The sequence below is a fragment of the Panthera pardus genome, unplaced genomic scaffold (assembly GCF_024362965.1).
Source record: "Panthera pardus isolate Hobbes unplaced genomic scaffold, ASM2436296v1 HiC_scaffold_13, whole genome shotgun sequence".
Classification (NCBI taxonomy): domain Eukaryota; kingdom Metazoa; phylum Chordata; class Mammalia; order Carnivora; family Felidae; genus Panthera; species Panthera pardus.
Window position 1 is genome coordinate 25,669,608 of NW_026526688.1, and position 22,487 is coordinate 25,692,094.

At 43.6% G+C, this 22,487-nt stretch overlaps 1 protein-coding gene across 11 annotated transcripts in view; it reads left to right on the top strand.

Moving 5' to 3' along the window:
* Nucleotides 1–22,487, top strand: part of DLC1 (DLC1 Rho GTPase activating protein) — a 557,617-nt gene that overhangs the window by 532,354 nt on the left and 2,776 nt on the right. For 8 of the 11 annotated variants that reach the window (XM_053900920.1, XM_019466767.2, XM_019466763.2 and 5 more), the window contains 11 exons: nt 1,167–1,248; nt 8,271–8,334; nt 10,654–12,077; nt 12,585–12,761; nt 15,236–15,395; nt 15,517–15,715; nt 17,268–17,481; nt 19,071–19,185; nt 19,734–19,952; nt 20,772–20,989; nt 21,723–21,896. In XM_053900920.1, coding sequence (XP_053756895.1) covers nt 1,167–1,248; nt 8,271–8,334; nt 10,654–12,077; nt 12,585–12,761; nt 15,236–15,395; nt 15,517–15,715; nt 17,268–17,481; nt 19,071–19,185; nt 19,734–19,952; nt 20,772–20,989; nt 21,723–21,896 — 3,046 coding nt within the window. Of the gene's footprint in view, nt 1–251; nt 286–1,166; nt 1,249–6,777; nt 6,910–8,270; nt 8,335–10,653; nt 12,078–12,584; nt 12,762–15,235; nt 15,396–15,516; nt 15,716–17,267; nt 17,482–19,070; nt 19,186–19,733; nt 19,953–20,771; nt 20,990–21,722; nt 21,897–22,487 lie in introns of those variants that run through there. The other 3 variants (XM_053900922.1, XM_019466773.2, XM_019466775.2) reach the window with 3 other exon arrangements.

Sequence of the window (22,487 nt, forward strand, 5' to 3'; positions counted from 1 at the left end):
TCTTCTACTGAGTTGACTTTTTCCCCCCTTTTGCCTTTTCAGTTCTGCTGTAACTCCCAGTAGTCTGAGTACTGAACTCTCCTACAGATTAAGGGATTTGGAATTCTATTGTTCTACACAGCTTGTAGCTGGCCTTTTGTTTTAGGGGGAGTTATATAAACTCCTGAAAAGCCATATGGAAGTGCTAATATTTGTTTAAAAATAGCATATCCTGAATTCTCTTTAGCTTTTGATGTCATGCAAATGGTTAGATTCCATTTACTACCACTTGCCATTGTTCTCTAGGCCTTTCCTTGGCCCAGTTTTCCATGACCTCTTCCCCTGATCAAATGTGAGCACACACACATGGAAAAAAAAAAAATACAACCACATTAAAAAGGAGTATCCTTCTGGTATTGATTCTGGCTTACATAATAATTTATAGCAGGGGTCTGTTGCCTGCTGATTTGTTTAAAGGTGGAACAGTGTTTTGAACCACTTATCTTTTGACAAGAACAGATCTTTGAGTCCACAGACCACTTTACATCTAAGCTCCTTTAGGACACCGATGGAATTGTTTTAAGTTGCTTTCTTCTCCCATAGCACTTGATAGGAAATGATGTGTCCTGCACACAGTAGGTGTTCAACAAATTACTTTTTTTCCTCTGCTAAACTGAGCTAGATTGGCAAGAATTCAGGTGTTCCCCAAGTGTCCATCGATGGATGAATGGATAAAGAAGATGATGGAGTATTGACTCGGCAATCAAAAAGAATGCAATCTTGCCATTTGCAACTACGTGGTTGGAACTAGAGGGTATTATGCTAAGCAAAATTAGTCAGAGAGAGACAAATATATGACTTCACTCATATGAGGACTTTAAGATACAGAACAGATAAACACAAGGGAAGGGAAGCAAAAATGATATGAAAACAGGGAGGGAGACAAAACATAAGAGACTCTTAAATATAGAGAACAAACAGAGGGTTGCTGAGGGGGTTGTGGGTGGGGGATGGGCTGAATGGGTAAGGGGCATTAAGGAATCTATTCCTGAAATCATTGTTGCGCTATATGCTAACTGACTTGGATGTAAATTAAAAAAATTAAATTAATAAAAAAAAACAATTACAAACAAACAAAAGAGAATTTAGGTGCCCAATAAACATATGTGTTTTTATTTTTCTTATAGATCTTCTGTTCCCCATTGATATTTCCTTGGTCAAGAGAGAGCATGATTTTTTGGACAGAGATGCCATTGAGGCTTTATGCAGGTAAATGGAAAATGGAAATGCTTTGAGTGTTTTTCTTTCTTTCTTTCTTTCTTTCTTTCTTTCTTTCTTTCTTTCTTTCTTTTGTCTGTTTTAAGAATGCAGTATTATCAAGATGGTTTTTGCTCACCTTTGTTGTACTAATCATGTCAGGTGTTTGATTAGTGAATGTTTATATTAATTTACTTCACTGTAAATCATAGGCCTTTCAATTAAAATAAGTAAAATCTTACTGTTTAATATTGCCATGAAATGGTACTATCCTAGGAGGTACTCCAAGAGACCATTCTGTATTCAATACCATATGATTGCTGAAACATATAACATTCAGATGGTTTGAAAACTTGGAACAGTGTTTTTTAAAAGGCAATGTAATTGACTGTAAGGCCCCAGCCAGATACTCTAACAGAATCAAAGCTGTAGTTAAACTGAATGGAAATAACACATTCAGAGGAGTAAAGGAGGGGGTGGGTTACAGCATTGCTAGAGTTAAGAGAACCATTGTTTGAATTCCAGAGAAGCTTCTCTGAACTGTCTTCAGCTTCCCCAGGTACCAAATAGTAACAATAGGATTAAATAAGGTTGTAAAATAACTTGGCACAGCCTTTAACCTACAGTGGACAGGCAGTAAATGAGCACTGATGTGACATGAGAATAAACCTGTCAGAAATCCTTGTTCGTTGTGCTGGTAGATCTTTAGGCTGACGGGCAGCTGGTAGGTTTTAGAAAAGTGGAAGTAATAAAACATGTAACAGACAACGATGGAGCACTGATAATCCTTTCAAACTCCTGATTTTCTATTCATTTTTAAGTTAACTCATCCTTTGCAATTTTCTTCAAAACCTACAAGCTATAAAAGCTGCATCCTGGGGGGAAATTATACGTAGAAAAAATTCACGTATTCATTTTACGTTTAAAATTGAAATAACTTTTCTTTCACTCAGTATTTATTTTAACTTGTAAAAGCATCTTTAAGGTAGAATGACACTCAGTATTTAATTTCCCCTTTTCAGGCAAAGAAAGCAGTACCTCAGTGAAAGTACTGTGTTTTGCCTTTCTTATGTAATGTGGTGTTTCCTTTTTTTTTTTTTAAGTTCATTTATTTATTTTGAGAGAGAGAGAGAGAGAGCAGGAGAGGGGCAGAAAGAGAGAATCCCAAAGCAGGCTCCACACTGTCAGTGCAGAGGCAGACAAGAGGCTCGATCTCACAAACCATGAGATCATGACCTGAGCTGAAGTCAAGAGGTGGCCACTCAACCGACTGAACCACCCAGGCGCCCCTGTAATGCAGTGTTTTCTGAAACCGCTAACTCAAACAGTGGTTTTAGGGAAAGATGGGCAGGATGTTTAGAATGGTGTATGAAATAGACTAGTACTCATGGTTTAAGAAAGAGAAAATGCTATATTAACCACAGAAACACTGTCGCTTTTCAAATCCAATTAAACGGCTGCTTAGAAACGTCCAGGGTACGCACACATTTTCTGAAAGCAGCCGAATCCCAAGTCCTGCACTGTAGTATGTAATACCATAGCTATGTCATTGGCAATGAAAAAATGTCACTAATGCAGTTTGGGAGGGAAGAAGTCAACATCTGGAATATAAACTACTCCAGACATTTTTAAAATGTTTTAATGCTTAGCTATGGGGTAGAATTAATTTATTTTTCAATTCATCATTGGTGATAACGCATATAAATGAGGTCACTCCTAAGATGAATCCTAGGAAATATTTACACACTGAGTCAGATTACCCATTTCACACATTTTACGCCACTTAGTAAGTGGGCTCTCTAAGCAGCAGCAACAGCTTAGGAATTTCTGGGTCATAAAAATTTCACTGCAACATTGCAGCCCAAAGGGGTCATGATTATATTCTTGAATACTTTTTTTTTTTTTTAATATCAGTTTGAAATGTAATTGCCCAGCTCTGAGGGGAAGGTCGTCCTCTGCACTTTGTGATTTCCACTGGCTCTCTCTGTTCTGTTGGAGAAGCCACCACCCTTTGAAGGGAATAAATCTGTGTTGCTGAATCTTTTGTGAAAAAAGCCTCGAAACAGCTGGACCAGCTAGACCTTGATCTGTATTTGGACTCTGCAGTGTATTCTGATTGGTTTCCATTTTCTTAGATGCAGAGAATATCGTCTCAAAGGTTAAGTGTGAGGAGGCAGTGAGGTAATGAGTGTGAACCTGCTTTAAAAAATACTAGGCCCAAATCAGAGGCCCACATTTGAGTATGTGGAAGAAGTCTTGAGGTTGAGTTTTCTTTCAAAACAAATGCTTCAGAATTCACATAACAGTCATCACCTTGTTTTAATGGAAAACCCAAGGGCTCTTGTCCACATGTTCACATAGGCTCCTCAAGGCAAATGATTCTCTTTCAGGAGGCCTAAACAAGTGTTCTGAAGAAAACGATGGGGGCATCTTCTTTTGAAGTGCACGACAGGTTGTGAGTTGTCAGCAAAGTAGTTGGGGGTACCTGTTTTACTAATTATGTGACATTTGTCTCATTAACGAGACTAGCCTCTTCCACATAGTTTCTCAGCCCATGGAATTCAAGGGCCAGTGAATCACGAAGCTGTTGCATAGTTTGGAAGTTTGCCTTGTGATTTGCCAAGTTCTCTCCAGACTGACAGACTTCTTATTGTAGACTTCCATCTTTTGCCTTGTTGAAATATTTTTGAGAAGTTGATTTTAAATACGTATGGTAGGGGCGTCTGGGTGGGTTAGTCAGCTGAGTGTGTCCGACTTTGGCTTAGGTCATGATCTCACTGTTCCTGAGTTCGAGCCTTGCATCGGGCTCTGCTGACAGCTCAGAGCCTGGAGCCTGCTTCGGATTCTGTGTCTCCCTCTCTCTCCCTCCCCTGCTCGTGCTCTCTCTCTCTCTTTCTCTCTTTCAAAAATAACAATAAAATATATATTTAATGTTTTATTTATATATATATAAATATATATATGGTAATATGGTTACAGAAACTCAGTTGAAAAGTTTTACTTCATAAAATAGTAAATATTTTAACATTTTTATCTTAAATAAAACCTTTTTAAAAATGTTTACTTTGAGAGAAAGAGAGAGCACGCATGCAAGAGGAGGAGGGGCAGAGAGAGGAGAGAGAGAATGCACCTGCTGACAGGGCAGAGCCCCACGATGTGGGGCTCGATCTCATGAACCTCAAGATCATGACCTGAGCCGAAATCAAGAGTCACATGCTCAACTGACTGAGCCACCCAGCACCCCTTAAATAAAACCTTTTAAAGTTTGTTTTAAATAAAATAATCTTTACATGGTTTCTCATTCCTACCACCACCCCAAACACACACACAATACACACACACACACACACACACACACACACACACACACACACACACGGATGTTACAACTGCTCCCAGGTACACACTGGTGTTCTGCTTTAAGATTTATTATAAACATTCTTATACCTATGACATTGCTGATCTCTTAGCAGAGTCTACTTAAGAGTAGAAGACTTGTACGTTTAATGTTTTCCTGAAAATCATGATAATACTATCTTAATATAAAGTCTGGTAGTGACCAAAAGTTACAATTAAGGAACTACCATGTTTTTTGGATATGGGTTGCTCACCAACATTCTTGCACTTAAATTTGCAAGGGATTTTTGTATTTGTTTCCTTGGAGAGATTGGCTTTTGCCCCAGTCCTGCTAGTTTTGCTGTATAATCCAGTCTCAATGATAAGGCCAAGATCGTGGGAGAGTCACATTCAATATTAATACTGGGGGAGTGGTTTGCTTGCCTTGAAGCATATATAGATAATAATGCAAACTGTGACCTACCATTAGCATACCTCTTCTGACAGGAGTTTTGTCTCCCTAGCATCTGAGAAATATCCCATATCACTGTTTTCCTTTGGAGTTAACGACTGACTCCTCCTGTAAACACACCAAAGAATTATGTAAATAAGGTGATAATCGTATAATGATAAGTACATACCCACACCATCATCTTCAGTGTGCACTTTGTTGTAAAACAGCCCTGGAAATGCCTGAACTGTGTAAAGCAGCCTGCCGCATAACAGATTTCAACTCTGTCACTGTTTCTGCTCTATTAAAAGGGAAGCACGTAAATTTTTAAAGCAATTGCACTGATTCCCAGAAAGTGTCTTTAAGAATCACAACAGTTTTTATTTGTCACGTCTTATTTGGAAAACTGTTCCTTTTTCTTTCCTCACATGTATCTTCTCTTGTACTCTTCCCTGTTTTCGTTTTGAATACGAGGCCCCAGTGCCCTCCTGCCACGCTTTTATCAGGGTGCTTGCGGCTGGCTCCCTGCAGCAAAACTCGTGAAGCTTTGATGGCCCATCTTGTCCCCCCTCCCCCTTCAGAGCAGGGAACAAGTTGCCCAGCAGATAAGACCGACACGTTCCTGAGGAGCTGGGCCCTGTGAGGGCCCTGGGGGGCTGCAGCCACCACGCCTTCTGGCCAGATGGTGTGTGATACCAATGTGCTGCCATTCATTTGAGGAATCATGCTTAGGGCATAAGCTGCTCCTGGATATTAGCATCATTAAGACTAATTTTAGAAAAGAATGCAGGAGATACTGTTTTTTGAACGTTAGAGCCACCATGTTTTATTCTTGTGGCCTTGAACAAGATTCATGACCTCTCTAAACCCCCTTTCCTTAACTGTAAAAGGAAGGAAAATAGTAATATATATAATATATATATTATATTATATATTATATATTATATAATATAATATATAATATATATTATATATATACCATATATATATACCATATATATATATAATATATATATATACCATAAAGTTGTAGAGTAATATATATATATATATACATACCATAAAGTTGTTGTGGAGACCAAAATGAAATAACACATATGAGGTGCCGGCCATGGAGCCTGACCCAGAGCGAGCCCCAGTTCATCTCGCTACAACCTTTTCATGTCAATATTGTCTGAGTAGCTACAGTCTCACCAGTGGGCATTCTTTGGAGGTCCTGGGAACAGATGAATTTTACAGAAACCTCAAGGAATAACTTCCAGGCTTCAAAATTGAAATGTCATTAGCTTGGTGCTACCAACATAAAAAAAGATAATGTTGACCTTTATAAAAGTTGCCTCCTGGGTCTTTTTTGTTGGACTCAAATCTGGAGTTTGTGAACTAGGCCCCTCCCCCCTGCCACAGGCTTCCATGCCTAGTAAACCTGGTTATAAACACCACTCAACCATTAAAGCCCAAATGAACTCAAGTGGGTATTTGATTACAGGTTTGATTAATGAAACCCAGACCTAAGACTAAGTGTAACCATTCCGGATTCTTTAAATCTTGAAAACATTTAAGAACTAAAACACACTGTGGGTATCAGTCACGTAAGTAAGGCTGGCCCCTTGGGGACGGACCTTATAGCTACTCATTTTAAAGTTTGGGCTTTTTCTTAGTTATTTGTTTTCTTTCCCTCCCCATCGACAGAGAGAATTTTTCTGAACATAGGCAACATAGGCGTCCTGAGTTATCTTTGTTTATTCTATAAACAGGCTACCACGTAATCTATGAAATCAAAGGCAGTCTTATCAGCAGGCAAAAATACTTTCTATCCTCCTGCATCAAGTTGTTAGACAAGCTGCAAGAACAGAATCGGGGAGATAAAGCCTTGAAGCAGTCTTATGGTCAGTTTGAATTTGTGTGAATTAAATGCTCTTTTCCTATGAAAACAGAAGAATTGCAATTGTAGGAAAAAACGGGTAGCTGACCGTGGAAGACAGATCCGTTAAAGGCTTATTTGAGGAAGACCAAGTGATGGTCATCTGCAAGCTGTCAGAGAGGGCTGTCATTCACACTTTCACATACCACGTATTCCTGCATATGTAAAGGGTTTCTTTTCTCAGCTATTTCATTATTTCCCGATGAGGAACTTTGTTTCGGGGGACTTTGTGGGGGGGAGGGGTTGTTTGGTTGTTTTGTTTTGTTTTAGTATTTTTCAGGAAACCTGAATTATTTCCCTAATTATAAATTGACATGTTACTCCTTGACAGTGGTAAAAAACAAAAGTACCCAAAGTAAAAATATGACCCTGTTCCAAACAAGAATCTGATCAAGTTCTTCTTCTTGCTTGAACTCTAAAGACTTTGACCCTCGAGGCTGCTGTATAAAAATTTTTTCAGTAATTGCGCTATTGCTACGACTGTACCCAACATTATCCTGTCCTATACAGGACGTTGTAAAAAGAATTGGGTCTTAGAGAGGCACCAGTTTCCTTTCTGTCCAAGAACTCATTACATTTTTGAACAGAGTGTCTAAGATTATTATTTATTGCAGATAACTAAAAATTGGTTTATTTCCATCTTTGGATTTTTATTTGAGATAGAATTTACCATTTATTTTACCAAGAACTCTGCTTGGTTCCTTGCTGCTGTTCCCATTTCTAAGGAGACTTCAGTGGCTCTTATTTCTTGGCACTGTGTGGAGCTACCCAATGGCCCAACCTAGGTGCTCTAGGAAGAATAAAATCCCTCATTGAGAGTTGTTTGTTCCACGAAGAATAAGAAATACTGGATAGTGCCATAGCAATGTGTCACTTTACTGTAAAATAGCAATAATCAATTTAAATGAAGAAAGGTAGGGGCGCCTGGGTGGCTCAGTTGGTTAAGCATCCGACTTCAGCTCAGGTCACGATCTCACAGCTCGTGGGTTCGAGCCCCACATCGGGTTCTGTGCTGACAGGTCAGAGCCTGGAGCCTGCTTCAGATTCTGCGTCTCCCTTTCTCTTTGTCCCGCACCAGCTTGCACTCTGTCTCTCTCTCTTAAAAAATAAATAAACATTAAAAAAAGTTTAAAAAAAAATAAATGAAGAAAGGTGTAAAGGTATTTTTAAACTGTTCACTTCTTAAAGAAGTTTCTAATACTCTTCTAAATTAAAATTTTTTATAGAATAAAGAAGCTCATTAAGCATGTCACCTGTTTGGAAAAAATACTTATCTACCCATCATTGGTTTCCTATCTTTACTAATATTACTTCTTTGCTCTGTAGGCGTCTCAATACTTTAAACAAATGTGCGGTGATGAAGCTGGAAATTAGTCCTCATCGGAAGAGAGTGAGTATATACGATATATAATAGGATGGGAGGAAAGGGGGCAGACCAAAAACTGTGTGTTTTGTAACAGGTTTTATCTCTCAGACTCTTATTACTTCCTTATTCCAAAAACATCTGCATTTTTTTTAATTTTTTTTTTAACGTTTATTTATTTTTGAGACCGAGAGAGACAGAGCATGAACGGGGGAGGGTCAGAGAGAGAGGAGACACAGAATCTGAAACAAGCTCCAGGCTCTGAGCAGTCAGCACAGAGCCCGACGCGGGCGGGGCTCGAACTCACGGACCATGAGATCATGACCTGAGCCGAAGTCGGCCGCTTAACCGACTGAGCCACCCAGGCACCCCAAACATCTGCATCTTTAACATAATAATCCCTTCAGGTTTACCAAAGACCAAGTAGCCTTATGTAACTGAAACCAATAGTTGCAGCGAGGCGATGAATTGCGGTTTTCCTACTGTTTGTTGTTTTTTTTTAATTGAGATAGAACTGGCATATAACATAATACTAGTTTCAGGTGTATGACACAGGGGCTCAATATCTGCATATATTATAAAGTGATCATGGCCAGAAGCCTCGTAAATATCCATCACCACACATACTTACATTTTTTTTTTCTTGTGATGAGAAGATCTACTTTCTCAGCAGTTTTCAAATATACCATACGGTATTATTAACTATAGTCACCATGCTGTACGTCACATCCCCGAACCTTATTTATTTTATAACTGGATATTTGTACCTTTTGACCCCTGCCTCTGACAACCACCAGTCTGTTCTCTGTATCTATGAGGGTTTTTTTTTTTTAATTGTTTTTTATCGGAACAAATCATCTATTATTTTGCCTTTTTAAGTCATCGCCGACTCCAGCTTAAAGGAATAAGACTTAGGGAACCCCAGTGAATCCTCCATTATTCCCTTCAGAAATTAAAGCTAAAGTTCTTTGGGAACTCTGTCTCTTCCCATATAACAGTAACAGTGTTTCAGAGCTGCAGGGATGGAGGTAGCCTGTGGGGTGCTGAAGAATAATGAGAGATAGGAGGGAGGAAAAGAGGTGGGGGAGATGGAGGGAAGGGCAGGAAATCCCACACATTCTAGTGGAATGGTGGCACATAACTTCTGTGGATGAAATGTGAGAACCTTTTATGAGATCGTAGGAGAAGAAGTGGGTGTAGTCCTGGGAGTGAGTGTCACAAATTAGAGTAAACAGGAATAAGTTTGGTCAAAGAACATATTTCTGACTGTTCAGAGTACAGATTTTAATTATCCTACGGTCCCTGTCTTGCAACAAGCCGCCCTCTCGGGGGAGTTAAACCTTTTAAACAAATGAACTGGAACCTCAGCACCCACTGGGCTGTGGAGAGGAGTCCACAAGTCAGCGTTTAATGCTCTCTACTCATTGTCCTGTGAAACGTGGGTCATGTGATACTTTCCACACCAGTGGGAAAGACATGTATCACACTGAGCTGGGCCTTTTGAGATCCCGCCTAAAAGGCTCAGATGCTGTAGTTTGTGACACAGCATAACCCTGAGTCCTGCCCATAAATCAAGCATAATCAGCAAAGATGTAACATCGTGTTTGTGAGTGTTCCATGCTGTCAGGACTGGGTATTTGTGAGGCCTTGTTAAATTGCCTGGAGCGTGTCTGAGGTTGAAACTTCACAGGACATGTGTGGCATTAGCTCTAGACCCTGTGTCTGGTGGGGGAAGGGATGAAAAAGAACAGGTAAGAAGCTGAAAAGTATCAGCCTTAAGAGATGTGGTGACTTACCTTGCTTGGTGTCTCCACCGGTCTGGTAGGAGATCTTGTATGCTTTTAGGGTGGCCACACACTTCAGTGTCCATTCTTCTTAGTGTTTGAAAACTACCTTTTTAATTGTGAAAGAGAATATAAACACATGCTATCAACAGACAGCAAAATTGGAGGCAGACCAGAGGGAGTCCTACCCGTTGCTGACTCCAGCTCAAAATATTTTGCATGCCTGGAATTTTCACAGATCTTGGAGTTTTCCTCTGTGAGCACTTAAAGAACAGCCTACAGATCCAACAGTTTCTACAAAACAATTCTTATTTAGCTTGAAACACTTGGTCAGGCTTTTTCCTGTCAAAGTCCTGACATCCAACATACATCTTTGTCATTTAAAAAAAGAACAATAAAGTAATAATCATAATAATAAGTAATAAAATAAAGATACAAAGGGGGGAATTGACACTGATGGCGTATCATGAGCCGGGTCCTAGGCGTCCGGCCCCCAGCACACGTCCCCGCTCCCTGCTGTCTGCCGGTCCCAGCGATGAATGCCTCCATTCTGTCTTTGCAGAGTGAGGATTCGGACGAGGACGAGCCCTGTGCAATAAGCGGCAAATGGACTTTCCAGAGGGACAGCAAGAGGTGGTCCCGGCTGGAAGAGTTTGATGTCTTTTCTTCAAAGCAGGACGCAGCCCCCGGGGCCCCCGACGATGCCCACCTGAAGAACGCGGCGAGCCATGAAAGCATGCTGACGGACCTCAGCGAGCGCCAGGAGGTGGCCTCGGTCCGCAGCCTCAGCAGCACCGGCAGCCTCCCGGTGCACGCGCCTCACACCGGGGACGCGGCGACGCCCCGCACGAACTCCGTCATCAGCGTGTGCTCCTCCGGCAACTTCGTGGGCAATGACGACTCTTTCTGCAGCCTGCCCTCCCCCAAGGAACTGTCCAGCTTCAGCTTCAGCATGAAAGGCCACGAGAAGAACGCCAAGTCCAAGACGCGCAGCCTGCTGAAACGCATGGAGAGCCTGAAGCTCAAGGGCTCGCACCACGGCAAGCACAAGGCGCCTTCCAAGCTGGGGCTGATCATCAGCGGGCCCATCCTGCAGGAGGGGATGGACGAGGAGAAGCTGAAGCAGCTGAACTGCGTGGAGATCTCCGCGCTCAACGGCAACCACATCAACGTGCCCGCGGTTCGCAAGCGGAGCGTTTCCAACTCCACGCAGACCAGCAGCAGCAGCAGCCAGTCGGAGACCAGCAGCGCCGTGAGCACGCCCAGCCCGGTCACCAGGACCCGGAGCCTCAGCGCCTGCAACAAGCGGGTGGGCATGTACCTGGAGGGCTTCGATCCGTTCAATCAGTCCACGTTCAACAACGTCATGGAACAGAACTTCAAGAACCGCGAGACCTACCCAGAGGACGCAGTGTTCTACATCCCGGAAGATCACAAGCCCGGCACCTTCCCCAAGGCGCTCTCCAACGGCAGTTTCTCTCCGTCAGGGAAGAACAGCTCGGTCAACTGGAGGACCGGAAGCTTCCACGGCCCGGGCCACATCAGCCTGCGGAGGGACAACGGCAGCGACGGCCCCAAGGAGCTTAAGCGACGCAATTCGTCCAGCTCCATGAGCAGCCGCCTGAGTATCTATGACAACGTGCCGGGCTCCATCCTCTACTCCAGTTCGGGTGACCTGGCCGACCTGGAGAACGAGGACATCTTCCCCGAGCTGGACGACATCCTCTACCACGTGAAGGGGATGCAGAGGATAGTCAACCAGTGGTCGGAGAAGTTTTCAGACGAGGGAGACTCCGACTCAGCCCTGGACTCGGTCTCTCCGTGCCCGTCGTCTCCCAAACAGATACACCTGGATGTGGACAACGACCGAGCCACGCCCAGTGACCTGGACAGTACCGGCAACTCACTGAACGAGCCGGAAGAGCCCTCCGACATCCCGGAAAGGAGGGATTCTGGGGTTGGGGCCTCTCTGACAAGGTCCAATAGGTGAGAGCTTGGCTGCCCTCTGGAGGTGGGGGAGGTCGGAAAGGGATTGCTGCCGCTCTCATGTGGGGGACATGGGGTTAGGGCATTCCTGGCCCTGTGAGCTCCTAAGGAAAGAGATCAGGAGGCCCTAACATCCAAAAAGGGTGGATGTTGTTTCATAGGTGCGGAGTTTCAGCTTGAGAAGAGGAAGGAAGTCTTGTGGATGCATGGTGGTGATGGTTGTACAATGGCGTGAAGAGATTTTATGCCCCTGAGCTGTCACTTAGTGGTTAAGATGGCCGTTTACGTAATGTGTATTTTATCGTGGGTGGGGAGGGGAAGAAAAGAACGGAGTAGAAGTCAGTTCTCTCGGTTCCTAAGAGGCCAGCAGGCAGCCCACCGCTGATTTTGTGTGTACCTGTTAAAAAGCCATTGTACTCACCCCTCCCTTTGCTCCTCTCCCTCGTGCTCACCCCTCCCCTGCTTCTCTTTCTTATACTCACCCCTCCCCTTGCTCCTCTCCCGTAGGCACAGACTGCGATGGCACAGTTTCCAGAGCTCCCATCGGCCGAGCTTAAACTCTGTATCGCTGCAGATTAACTGCCAGTCTGTGGCCCAGATGAACCTGCTGCAGAAGTACTCGCTCCTAAAGTTAACCGCCCTGCTGGAGAAGTACACGCCTTCGAATAAGCACGGTTTTAGCTGGTAAGAGTTTACTGTGCTCGGTCAACTAATTGGAAATGTTTTGGGGCAGCTCCCTGAAGCTGAAGGTATCCATCCTCTATGAATGCCTTTCGACTATCATCCAAATGTAATCCCTGCATTCTTGAGGCCACATCTGATACTGCTCAAGCCAGTGTAACTTTGGCGACTAAGCAGTGGGATTGGTGGAGGGAGATTCAGTGCCCGGAGTGACAAATGGCCAGTAGATGGAGTGAGAATGTGTGGCTGTTCTGTCACACTGTACAGGCACCTCCTTCCTGTGTTAGAAAGAGCCCCCGGTGGGTAAATAGATGTACCGATCAGATCATGTTATGGAAGGAAGGAAAGAAAAATGTTCAGGTCATAGGATGTTGAGACCAACTGTGAAATGCTTACTGTACAGTTCGGGCCTCCTGACCTTCTCCAGGTATGTGTTTAGAAATCATTTTTGATGGAAATATTTGAAGCATCGCTCAAAAATCTCCCTGTGCTAAAAAATTTAGGTTATGTTTCTAACAAAGACACTTCAACAGTGAATAATAAACATAAGGAATTCACTGCTCTAAGATACTACAGACTAAATACACACGAAGGTAAAATCCCTCAGATGAACTGTTCATGATTACTTTTAAAACTGCGGCCCTCCGTGTGTATCACGTGAGATGGACATCGTTAGGCTGGATGGGCCACGGATGTGACCCACTGTGTGTGTATCTTAATTTTTCTGCAAAGCAGAAAATTTTTCTGCAAAGCAGAGAACTGTCTCTAGATTGACATCCAAGTGCATTTCACAGTGTCAGCTGGGTATCCTTAAGCCTTTTCCTAATCTGAGTGTTTATCATCTGGATTCACTGCTTTGTATAAAAACAGAGAAGCAGCCCATGTCCTCAGTAGCGCTCTGGAGCAAACCAGAGGGGCCGGGGTGCGTCAGCAAAGCAGCAGAACTGTTGTTTCTCTCTCCAGCCCCCCGTCTCCTCAGGACTCGTAGTGAGTTTAGCTTCAGCATCAAAGCACCTCCCGTTCAAAGGCTGTTATTATGTGAGCCTTGCTAAATACAGAAGTTGTTTGTTCTGAATGACAGAAATAAGTATTGACCGGTTTATCCCCGCATGCTTCAGATTCTCGGTGGAGATCGTAATGTGTTCTTTGCACATTCCGCCGCTGGCTTTTTTCCCCCCGACAAAGCAAGTATTATGCACACTTATGGCCATGATACCATAAACTTACTGTATGGAAATACAAATTTGGCTCTACGCTTTAGTTTTACCTTTCGTAGGGCTATAAACAGTAACGTGCCGTGGCTGCTGGCGAGCGCTCAGAAGTCAAAGCAGTCTGTCTTCTGCAGTGTTCCTCTGTGCGTAGAGTCATATTTTCCCTGCTGGCTATTTAAAAGTGCATATTTTACATTCTCGGTTCTGAGTTGCCCACCCCCCCTTCCCACCAAACCCTCAAGAATCTGAAAGTCCGTAATACTTCTTGAGTTCTGGTCAGTTTTTCCAGTGAGTCAAAACCAAATGTAAAAGCCTCGCATTGTGGGATCCATGGAATAGGGAGAAATTCTACACAAAGTTCTTTTCCTGTTCGGCCTTGCCCTTTCTTGTCCCGTTTAGAGAGGTCACTTGTAGAGCTGAAATTTCTGCTTGACAGCATTAAATGCATGACATCGGTTTCCTGTTGCTCCATATACTTCTGGGGCTGGACCTGGTTTCAGGACTCCAGGGAGCCTGGGGTAGGCTCACAAAACCTTCATTGTTCTTTTCCATCTTCCTCTAGAAACCTAAAGATGTTATATTCTCCAGGGTCATCTGCAGGAGAATTTATTTTGACTTCGGGTCATTAGCTTGGCCCCCACTGTTGAGCTCTGGAATTGGTTCTCATTATGTTGGACCAACATCACGTATTTGCTATTTTCTCCTCCGGCATTACATGATCCTTTTTATACCCTAAATACTTTGTATCTCATCAAGAACTTAGAAATGATTCTTGCCCATCTACAGGACAAATGGGAACGTGTTTTTCAAATTCTGTCATGAAGCTCCTAAATTAGGGCCTTGAATGTTCTTTTCTGTTCGTGTGCCTTCCTGTGCCGCCATTTTGTAAGGAAGCCCATCAGCTCCCTTAAGGATATAAACCCAGTTCTCCGAGTTAATAGTGGGAGAAGAATCCCCAGTGGAGAAAATGTTACTGGGCCTCAGAGCCCCAACTCTCAGAAGATCCAGAATAGCACTGTCCCGTGAAACTGTCTGTGATGGTGGAAATGTGCTGTATCTGCTCAGACGGCAGCTACTGGTTACAGATGGCTAGTGAGCACTTGAACTGTGGCTAATACAACTGAGGAACTAAATTTGTCATTTTATTTAATTTAAATAGCCACCTTAGTAGCACGGATACAAAGCTCACAGGGTTTACCTGCAAAAGATGGATTAAGGGTCTACAGACAAATGAACATAACCTCCCCCCACCTGCTCTTTAAATAGGGCTGTGCCCAAGTTCATGAAAAGGATCAAGGTTCCAGACTATAAGGACCGGAATGTGTTCGGGGTCCCTCTGACGGTCAATGTGCAGCGCACAGGACAGCCCCTGCCCCAGAGCATTCAGCAGGCCATGCGCTACCTCCGCAACCACTGTTTGGATCAGGTGAGAACTGCCTCGTGCAGGCCCCGCTGAATCATGGGACCTCAGATGCATGCTTCTTTTTTATAGTTTTGTAGTGAAAATGCGGCTTCTGTCTTGCCATTTAATGTTTTTCTTCCAACAGGTTGGGCTCTTCAGAAAGTCGGGTGTCAAGTCCCGGATTCAGGCTCTGCGCCAGATGAACGAAAGTGCCGTAGATTGTGTCAGCTACGAGGGACAGTCTGCTTATGATGTAGCAGACATGTTGAAGCAGTATTTTCGAGACCTTCCTGAGCCACTAATGACGAACAAACTCTCGGAAACCTTTCTACAGATCTACCAGTGTGAGTGTTCTTTGATCTTAACGCCGTTGGCCTTGGGGAAAAGTGGGACCACCTGAAACCTTGGCTTCCTTTGATGCCATTCTTTTAGAGCCACATGATGACCTTCTTGGAAACACACGTCATCAACTTCTTTCTTCCTTTTCTCCTGGTTTGTGGGATAGGTTTCTGTGTACCTGTTGAGTAATGCAAAAATAAATCTCCCTTATCGTCATTCTCTAATTACTGAAGCAATTACACATTTTTACATTGTGATCCAGGAGCTCATTCCTTCATTCGTTTCTAGAACAGTCTTCCCGTAGATGCTTAAAAGAGCAGGTACCAAGATATTTCAGTTGACTCTCATCTCTCCAGCAGGGCCTGCTGTGTTTAAAACGTCACAGGTGTCTGTGTGGTTTATCTTGCTGGAAAGTGAATAAATAATCTTTTTCTGTTATTCATCTCCCCTTCTGCCAGAAATACTTGGGAAAACAATACCCATGCCCTTCTCACTTTTAAGTAAAGCTTAAAGCAAACAGTTGTCTAAATTAATGGTCAAGATCAGGATTATGGCTTTTACGGCCCCGTGTTTTTCTTGGCTCCGTGTGGTGTTACAGCCATGTAATATAGAAGCAGCTTCTCTCCGTGCTCAAATTGTCTCCAGCCTGGCGCGCTGGACCTCATCTTATGAGAAATGGAGCTGGTCTGGATTATTTCATTATTTGTTTCATCCTTTCAGATTTTCTGAAAACACAGGTCACATTTTCCCCACCAAGGTATTTGTTATGTGTTGTAACCATGGAGCCGTTAATCGGTTTGTCCTACGGAGCTGCACTTGACTGACTTGATTTTTCCACCACATGCCTCTTAAAAGGCAGATTTGCCGAGTAAAGGAGACCTGAAGGTTGAGCCCCGCATTTTCTACATGTATGTCATTTTCCTGGTTTTATTTCTCAAGCATATATTTTTGTAATAGCCTCTCAGTATGCTTTCTAAAACTTAAAAACATCGCTAGTAAAAATATCTGTTTCAGCTGACTCTTTTAGCAGCTTGCTTTCTCCATTTTACGAATGAGCCGATCAGTTCTAGTTATGGAAGGTCCCCAGAGATACTGGACCCTTTGTATAAAGGCCAAGAAAGATTTTATCCCCTTGTACATGTCTTCAATAAGGTTTTTCACTGAAACTACACAAAAGTATAACTGTGTGTTGTGTTTTCAGTAATCGAGAATGGTAAACTGGGGAGTTCCAAAAAAAAAACACTTAGAAAAGAAAAGCTATTCCAAAAACCAAAAGAACAGGCATCATATCTGGAGCTGAACTCTGAGGTGGATTTAGGATATTGGCATTGTGGGTGTTGAAAATTTTTTAACTCCTCCACAGGCAGGAAATACTTGAGGGCAGTGACGCTGGTGGCCGTCCCTAATTTCTTCCATATTAACCTCAAGTACACTTTCTGCAAGCGCTTGTTCAGGACTGGGCCGAGGTCGTTGGTGCTGGTGTTTGCTTTGGGACGTTTCCTTGCAATGCGCGTGGAAAAGCACCGAGCTGATGGGGGAAATGCCTGTGTTATACAGGTGTGCCCAAGGACCAGCGCCTCCAGGCGATCAAGGCCGCCATTATGCTCCTGCCTGATGAGAACCGGGAGGTTCTACAGACGCTCCTTTATTTCTTGAGCGATGTCACGGCCGCCGTCAAAGAAAACCAGATGACGCCCACCAACCTGGCTGTGTGCCTAGCGCCCTCCCTTTTCCACCTCAACACCCTGAAGAGAGAGAATTCTTCTCCAAGGTACGGGTCAGACGAGATATGCACGCACATGCTCTGTTCTTCCAACAAACGCAACCTACCTTTCCTCCTCAGTTGTCCCTGGGTTTTCGTTGGTTTCACACTCGAGTCAAGCACAAAGGAGTTTGGCCTCCATCCTTCACGTCCCCTTACTTCCCTCCTTTCTTCTCAGCCCTGGGGGCGTAACTTTCCATACAGTCTAGTGACAACGAGGCTTTGAGAGCAATTTGGATGTGTGCTTCTCTATGGCAAGTGTTTTCCCTGAACCCCCCCCAGTGCCCTCTGTGACGTTGCCATCAAACTTTCTGCCAGCAAAGGATCATGAGGATTTGCTGACCTAAAAAACTGGATGGGGATAAGGCCCTTGCTGCCTTGACTTCTGCAGAGTCAACAAAGCCAAGCCCCCAGCCTGTGCTGCAAGGTGTAAGGCAGTCAGCTGGATCTATCAGAACTAAGGATAGCGTGGAGCCTCAAAGCTAGACCTGGCCCAGGCCAATTGTGTGCAAAGTTTCTCGTTAGATGTATACAAGCTGGGAGTGGCCATAGAAGAAGTCAGAGAATCTGGAAAATAACTAACAAACGCTGATTTTTGCTCAGCACTTACTCTGACCCAACCACAGGACTACACCCTTGACATTCATTCTTTCATTTAATCCTTGTAAGGATCCTAAGAGGTGAAGATACTGGCAGTGCCTATTTTAACATGAGGACAGTGAGACTGCAGGGAGGGTCAGTTTAATAGTTTAATAGGTAACTTACCCACATCTGAAGGGGAAATGGCAGAGCCAGTTGAAGCTTCTTACTGATGTGAGTATTTCACGTACGGGCCTCACAGCAGAGTAGGTGAGAAAGGAGTCCCCGACTGGACACAATCCCAAATGTGAAACCCATCCAGCTGACCCTTCTCCTCAGCTGTAAAGGTGCTTGACACATATTCCTTAGCTACAGGTACCGCCTGGTTCTACTAGTTGAAGTGAGCTTTGCTTCTGAAAAGCCAAATAGTACAGTATCTTTTTATCTGGTTCTCACGTGGACTGATGCATTCCATCTTCAATAGGATAGGGAACTGGAGATGAGCAGGAGAGAGAGATCAGATAAGATTAAGACAAAATCTCTAGGAAACAATGGATTGTCCCCTTACCTTCAGGAGAGGATTTTATTTATTTAAACCGTAAAGAATGGTGACACCATTTACTGCAACATCCAGTGCCTCCCATCTATGCACCCCTGCAAGCTGCCTTTCTTCTCCCCACCACCACCTAGAGACCTTCTGGGCTGTCCTATTTAGACGGGAACCTGTTTAACGTGATGGTTTTAAATAGCCTGGATCTCACTGAAAACCGCCCCTTTCATGTTTTTGTTTTGTTTTGTTTCGTTTTTTGGGTTTTTTTTTTTTGTCTCTGTGTGTGTGTTTGCTCGGCTGATAAAACAGGAATTTTTGTGACCAAAGTGAAGCTCTCCCGAACTTCTTAAGAACAGATAGGCTCCAGTAAAATAGTTTTTTTCTCTCCTCTGGGTTTCCTGGAATAACACATTAATTAAAAACATATAAATATTTGAGTCTTCCCCCCTCCCTTCTTTCTTCTGCCTAGGGTGATGCAAAGGAAACAAAGCTTGGGTAAACCAGATCAGAAAGATTTGAATGAAAACCTCGCTGCCACGCAGGGGCTGGCCCATATGATTGCTGAGTGCAAGAAGCTCTTCCAGGTGAGGCGTCAGGGGGTTTGGCGCTCGGTTGAGGAGAACTCCGATAGTTAGGACCAGGTCGTGGGCACCATGCTTGCTCACATCTTTACACAGCTGGAGAGTATATACATGGCTGGAGAAGGTCTTTTTTGTTTCTTTTATAAAAAAATCTTATTTTATAACATATAAGCTCATTAGGGCTAATGTGTTTAATGAAATTCACCTAGCTCCATACCCCTTTACTTAAGAAGCAAAAGCAACACATTTTTGAATTAAGTTCTGTATCTGAGAGGCAAGCCCTGGGTTAGTCATTTACCCTCTACTGTGCCTTCCCAAAGCGCAAGAATACCTCACGTGAGAATAGGCTTTTGGACACCTTCAGGGAGGTGATCTGTTCGTATTCTCACTACTCACGATAGCACGTGAGGTCGGCTGGAAAGAGAGTAGTGGGGGCGCCTGCACCTCCCTGAGAACCCAGTCCGCGGCTCCTGCACTGCCGCTTCCTCTGCTGGGCAACAGGAACGGTACAGGCAGACTCACCTCCTTTTTGTCCCTTGCACCCCCCACAGGTTCCCGAGGAAATGAGTCGATGTCGGAATTCCTACACAGAACAGGAGCTGAAGCCCCTCACTCTAGAAGCACTGGGACGCCTGCGTAACGACGAGTCGGCTGACTACCAGCACTTCCTCCAGGACTGTGTGGATAGCCTGTTTAAAGAAGTCAAGGAGAAGTTTAAGGGCTGGGTCAGCTACTCCACATCGGAGCAGGCTGAACTGTCCTATAAGAAAGTGAGTCTTGCCCCCACTGTCAGCCAGTTGGGTTCCAGTGGTCAGGATTCAGGTTCATCAGAGATGAGACCCTGTGGCCGTGTTAACACGGCTGTCTGTGGGAATCTGTCACCCACTCCCTCCCTTGTAGATCTGGGCAGCCAGGTGATTCAGTTCCCCAGGTAAGAGAGGAAGAGTCCAGCAAGGAATAATAAATACACTTGTCAGAGGAATCCGACCATCTAATGAAATCTTCTGGGGCCACAGAATCACACTAGAGTCCCCTGGAATGTTCTACTAGTGGTATTGGGCTTTAAGGTGTTTTATGACATGATCAGATTTTTCCATAATTCGCTCAGAATCCTCTTGCACTGTCCTCTGTTCTCAGCCACTTTTCTCTTGGCCCTTTAATGAGTGGAGATTACTTGGGGGAGAAATTAACTTGTTAGGACTAAAAGCCCCTTGAAGACAGGGGCATCTTGTATGGTTCAGCATGACAGGCCCGTGATAGTATTTCTTGGTCCTGTCTCTACCACCTTGAGAAGAAATAAACAGTGGGAGTGTCTGGATGGCCATGGAGGCTTTAGAATGGGTATATAAATCATCTGATTTTATTGCACTGACTCTAATATAGGCCCCAAGAGAACAGATGTTAATAATTTTGACTGGAAAATTAGTCTAAGGCCAGGCTTTCTGGCCTGCTCCTGAATATACTTGGGAACACCAGCATATAGATAGTAATTAGCCCCTAAACACGTGACCATAAATCGAGCTGGCAGTTTGCCTTCAAAGTGTAGGTGTGTGTGAATTGTAGCACTGAAAAATGCATCCTCTTTTCAGGTGAGCGAAGGACCGCCTCTGAGGCTTTGGAGGTCAACCATTGAAATCCCTGCTATGCCTGAGGAGATCTTAAAGCGCCTACTTAAAGAGCAGCACCTCTGGGATGTAGACCTTTTGGATTCAAAAGTGATTGAAATCCTAGACAGCCAAACTGAAATTTACCAGTATGTCCAAAACAGTATGGCGCCCCACCCTGCCCGGGACTACGTTGTTTTGAGGTGAGAGTTTCCAAAATGATTACCGTGGCAAGGATGAGCCTGGTGTCACTGAATATGACAAGATGGTGAAATTATGTAAAACGGAAGGTGTGGGACCCTTGCAAATATGGGAAGTGTATCCGTATGTATTCCAACAGTGTGTCCATCGCTGAAAATGGTTGGAACACTTTTGGAACTGAACTCAGAATCAGAGGCACATTCAGTTGAATATGCTCATTGGTAGCAGATTCTTGCCCCTTTAAGGATAGATTTTTCTCACCAGAAACAGCAAGTGAATGCATAAGCCAGGAAATAACATTTAAGTCCCAAGTGCGCTGTGGTTAAAGCTGAATTATATGTAATTCGTAAATTCTCTGGAGACATGATTGAAAGAGGAATTCCAGAAATCTTTGAGGAAATGTCCCGTCATTAGTCCAGAGCTTTCCAATAGAGCAACCCTGATCTGGATGTCCATGTACAAATCCATTTGCGAAATGTAAAAATGGCTTTCATTCACACTTCAAATTGGTTCTCTTTCAAAGAACTGACATGTGAATATATACTCACTATAGTGACTCTGCACAGAGTTACTCATTCAAGAGCCCTTGCACAATAGTTCAAAGGATACCGTCTCCAGGACTGGGTCACACAGCGTAGCCACCGATCCTGCCCCTTAGCTTCTGAGAGTAGGGCCCCATTTTAAACTTGGCTTCCAGAAAATTCCATCTTTTTTACTCTGATTTTATTTCTGCAGAACATGGAGGACTAATTTACCTAAGGGGGCATGTGCCCTTTTACTCACCTCTGTGGATCACGACCGGGCACCTGTGGTGGGGGTGAGAGTCAATGTGCTCCTGTCCAGGTATCTGATCGAACCCTGCGGGTCAGGGAAATCCAAACTCACCTACATGTGCAGAGCCGACTTAAGGTACGTTCTGATTCTAATTTCTGACATGGTGAGGGTCATGAAGGAGATGAGACTTTTTGTCTGACACAGAGAATGGCTTAAATGAACACATCATTGTGTCTTGTCTGTTCCCTAAAGAGCAGTTTTTGTAAAGTAACACCTTCGTGTTTCTTGGTGTTTGGGGGATGGCTTCCTGATTTCTATCCCTTAGAGAATGTGGTACTAAAGCAACACGAATACTCTGGTTCTGACATGAATTTAAAGCCACAGGAAATGAGAGTTTGAAGTAGCAGGCAGATGATTCTCATTTTACATTCAAAGATACTTGAATATATGACATACCCTTTTAGTAATTAATTAGGCCTGTGCTCTGTGCCATTGACGAATGTGTGTTCCTATTAGAAAATTTGTGAAATACAGCAATACAGACAAAAACATGAACCTCTAAAAAACTTTCCAAAGTGGTTAAATTCTCATTTGAAGTCTTTACATCTCAGTACTTTTTCAACTGTCTGTGCGACTGTAATCTGTTTTTGTTCTATATGCTAAAACTTTTCCCAAACAATGTCACTCAATATCTGTACTCAGTATGTTGTTCCTTGAGAAACTTCT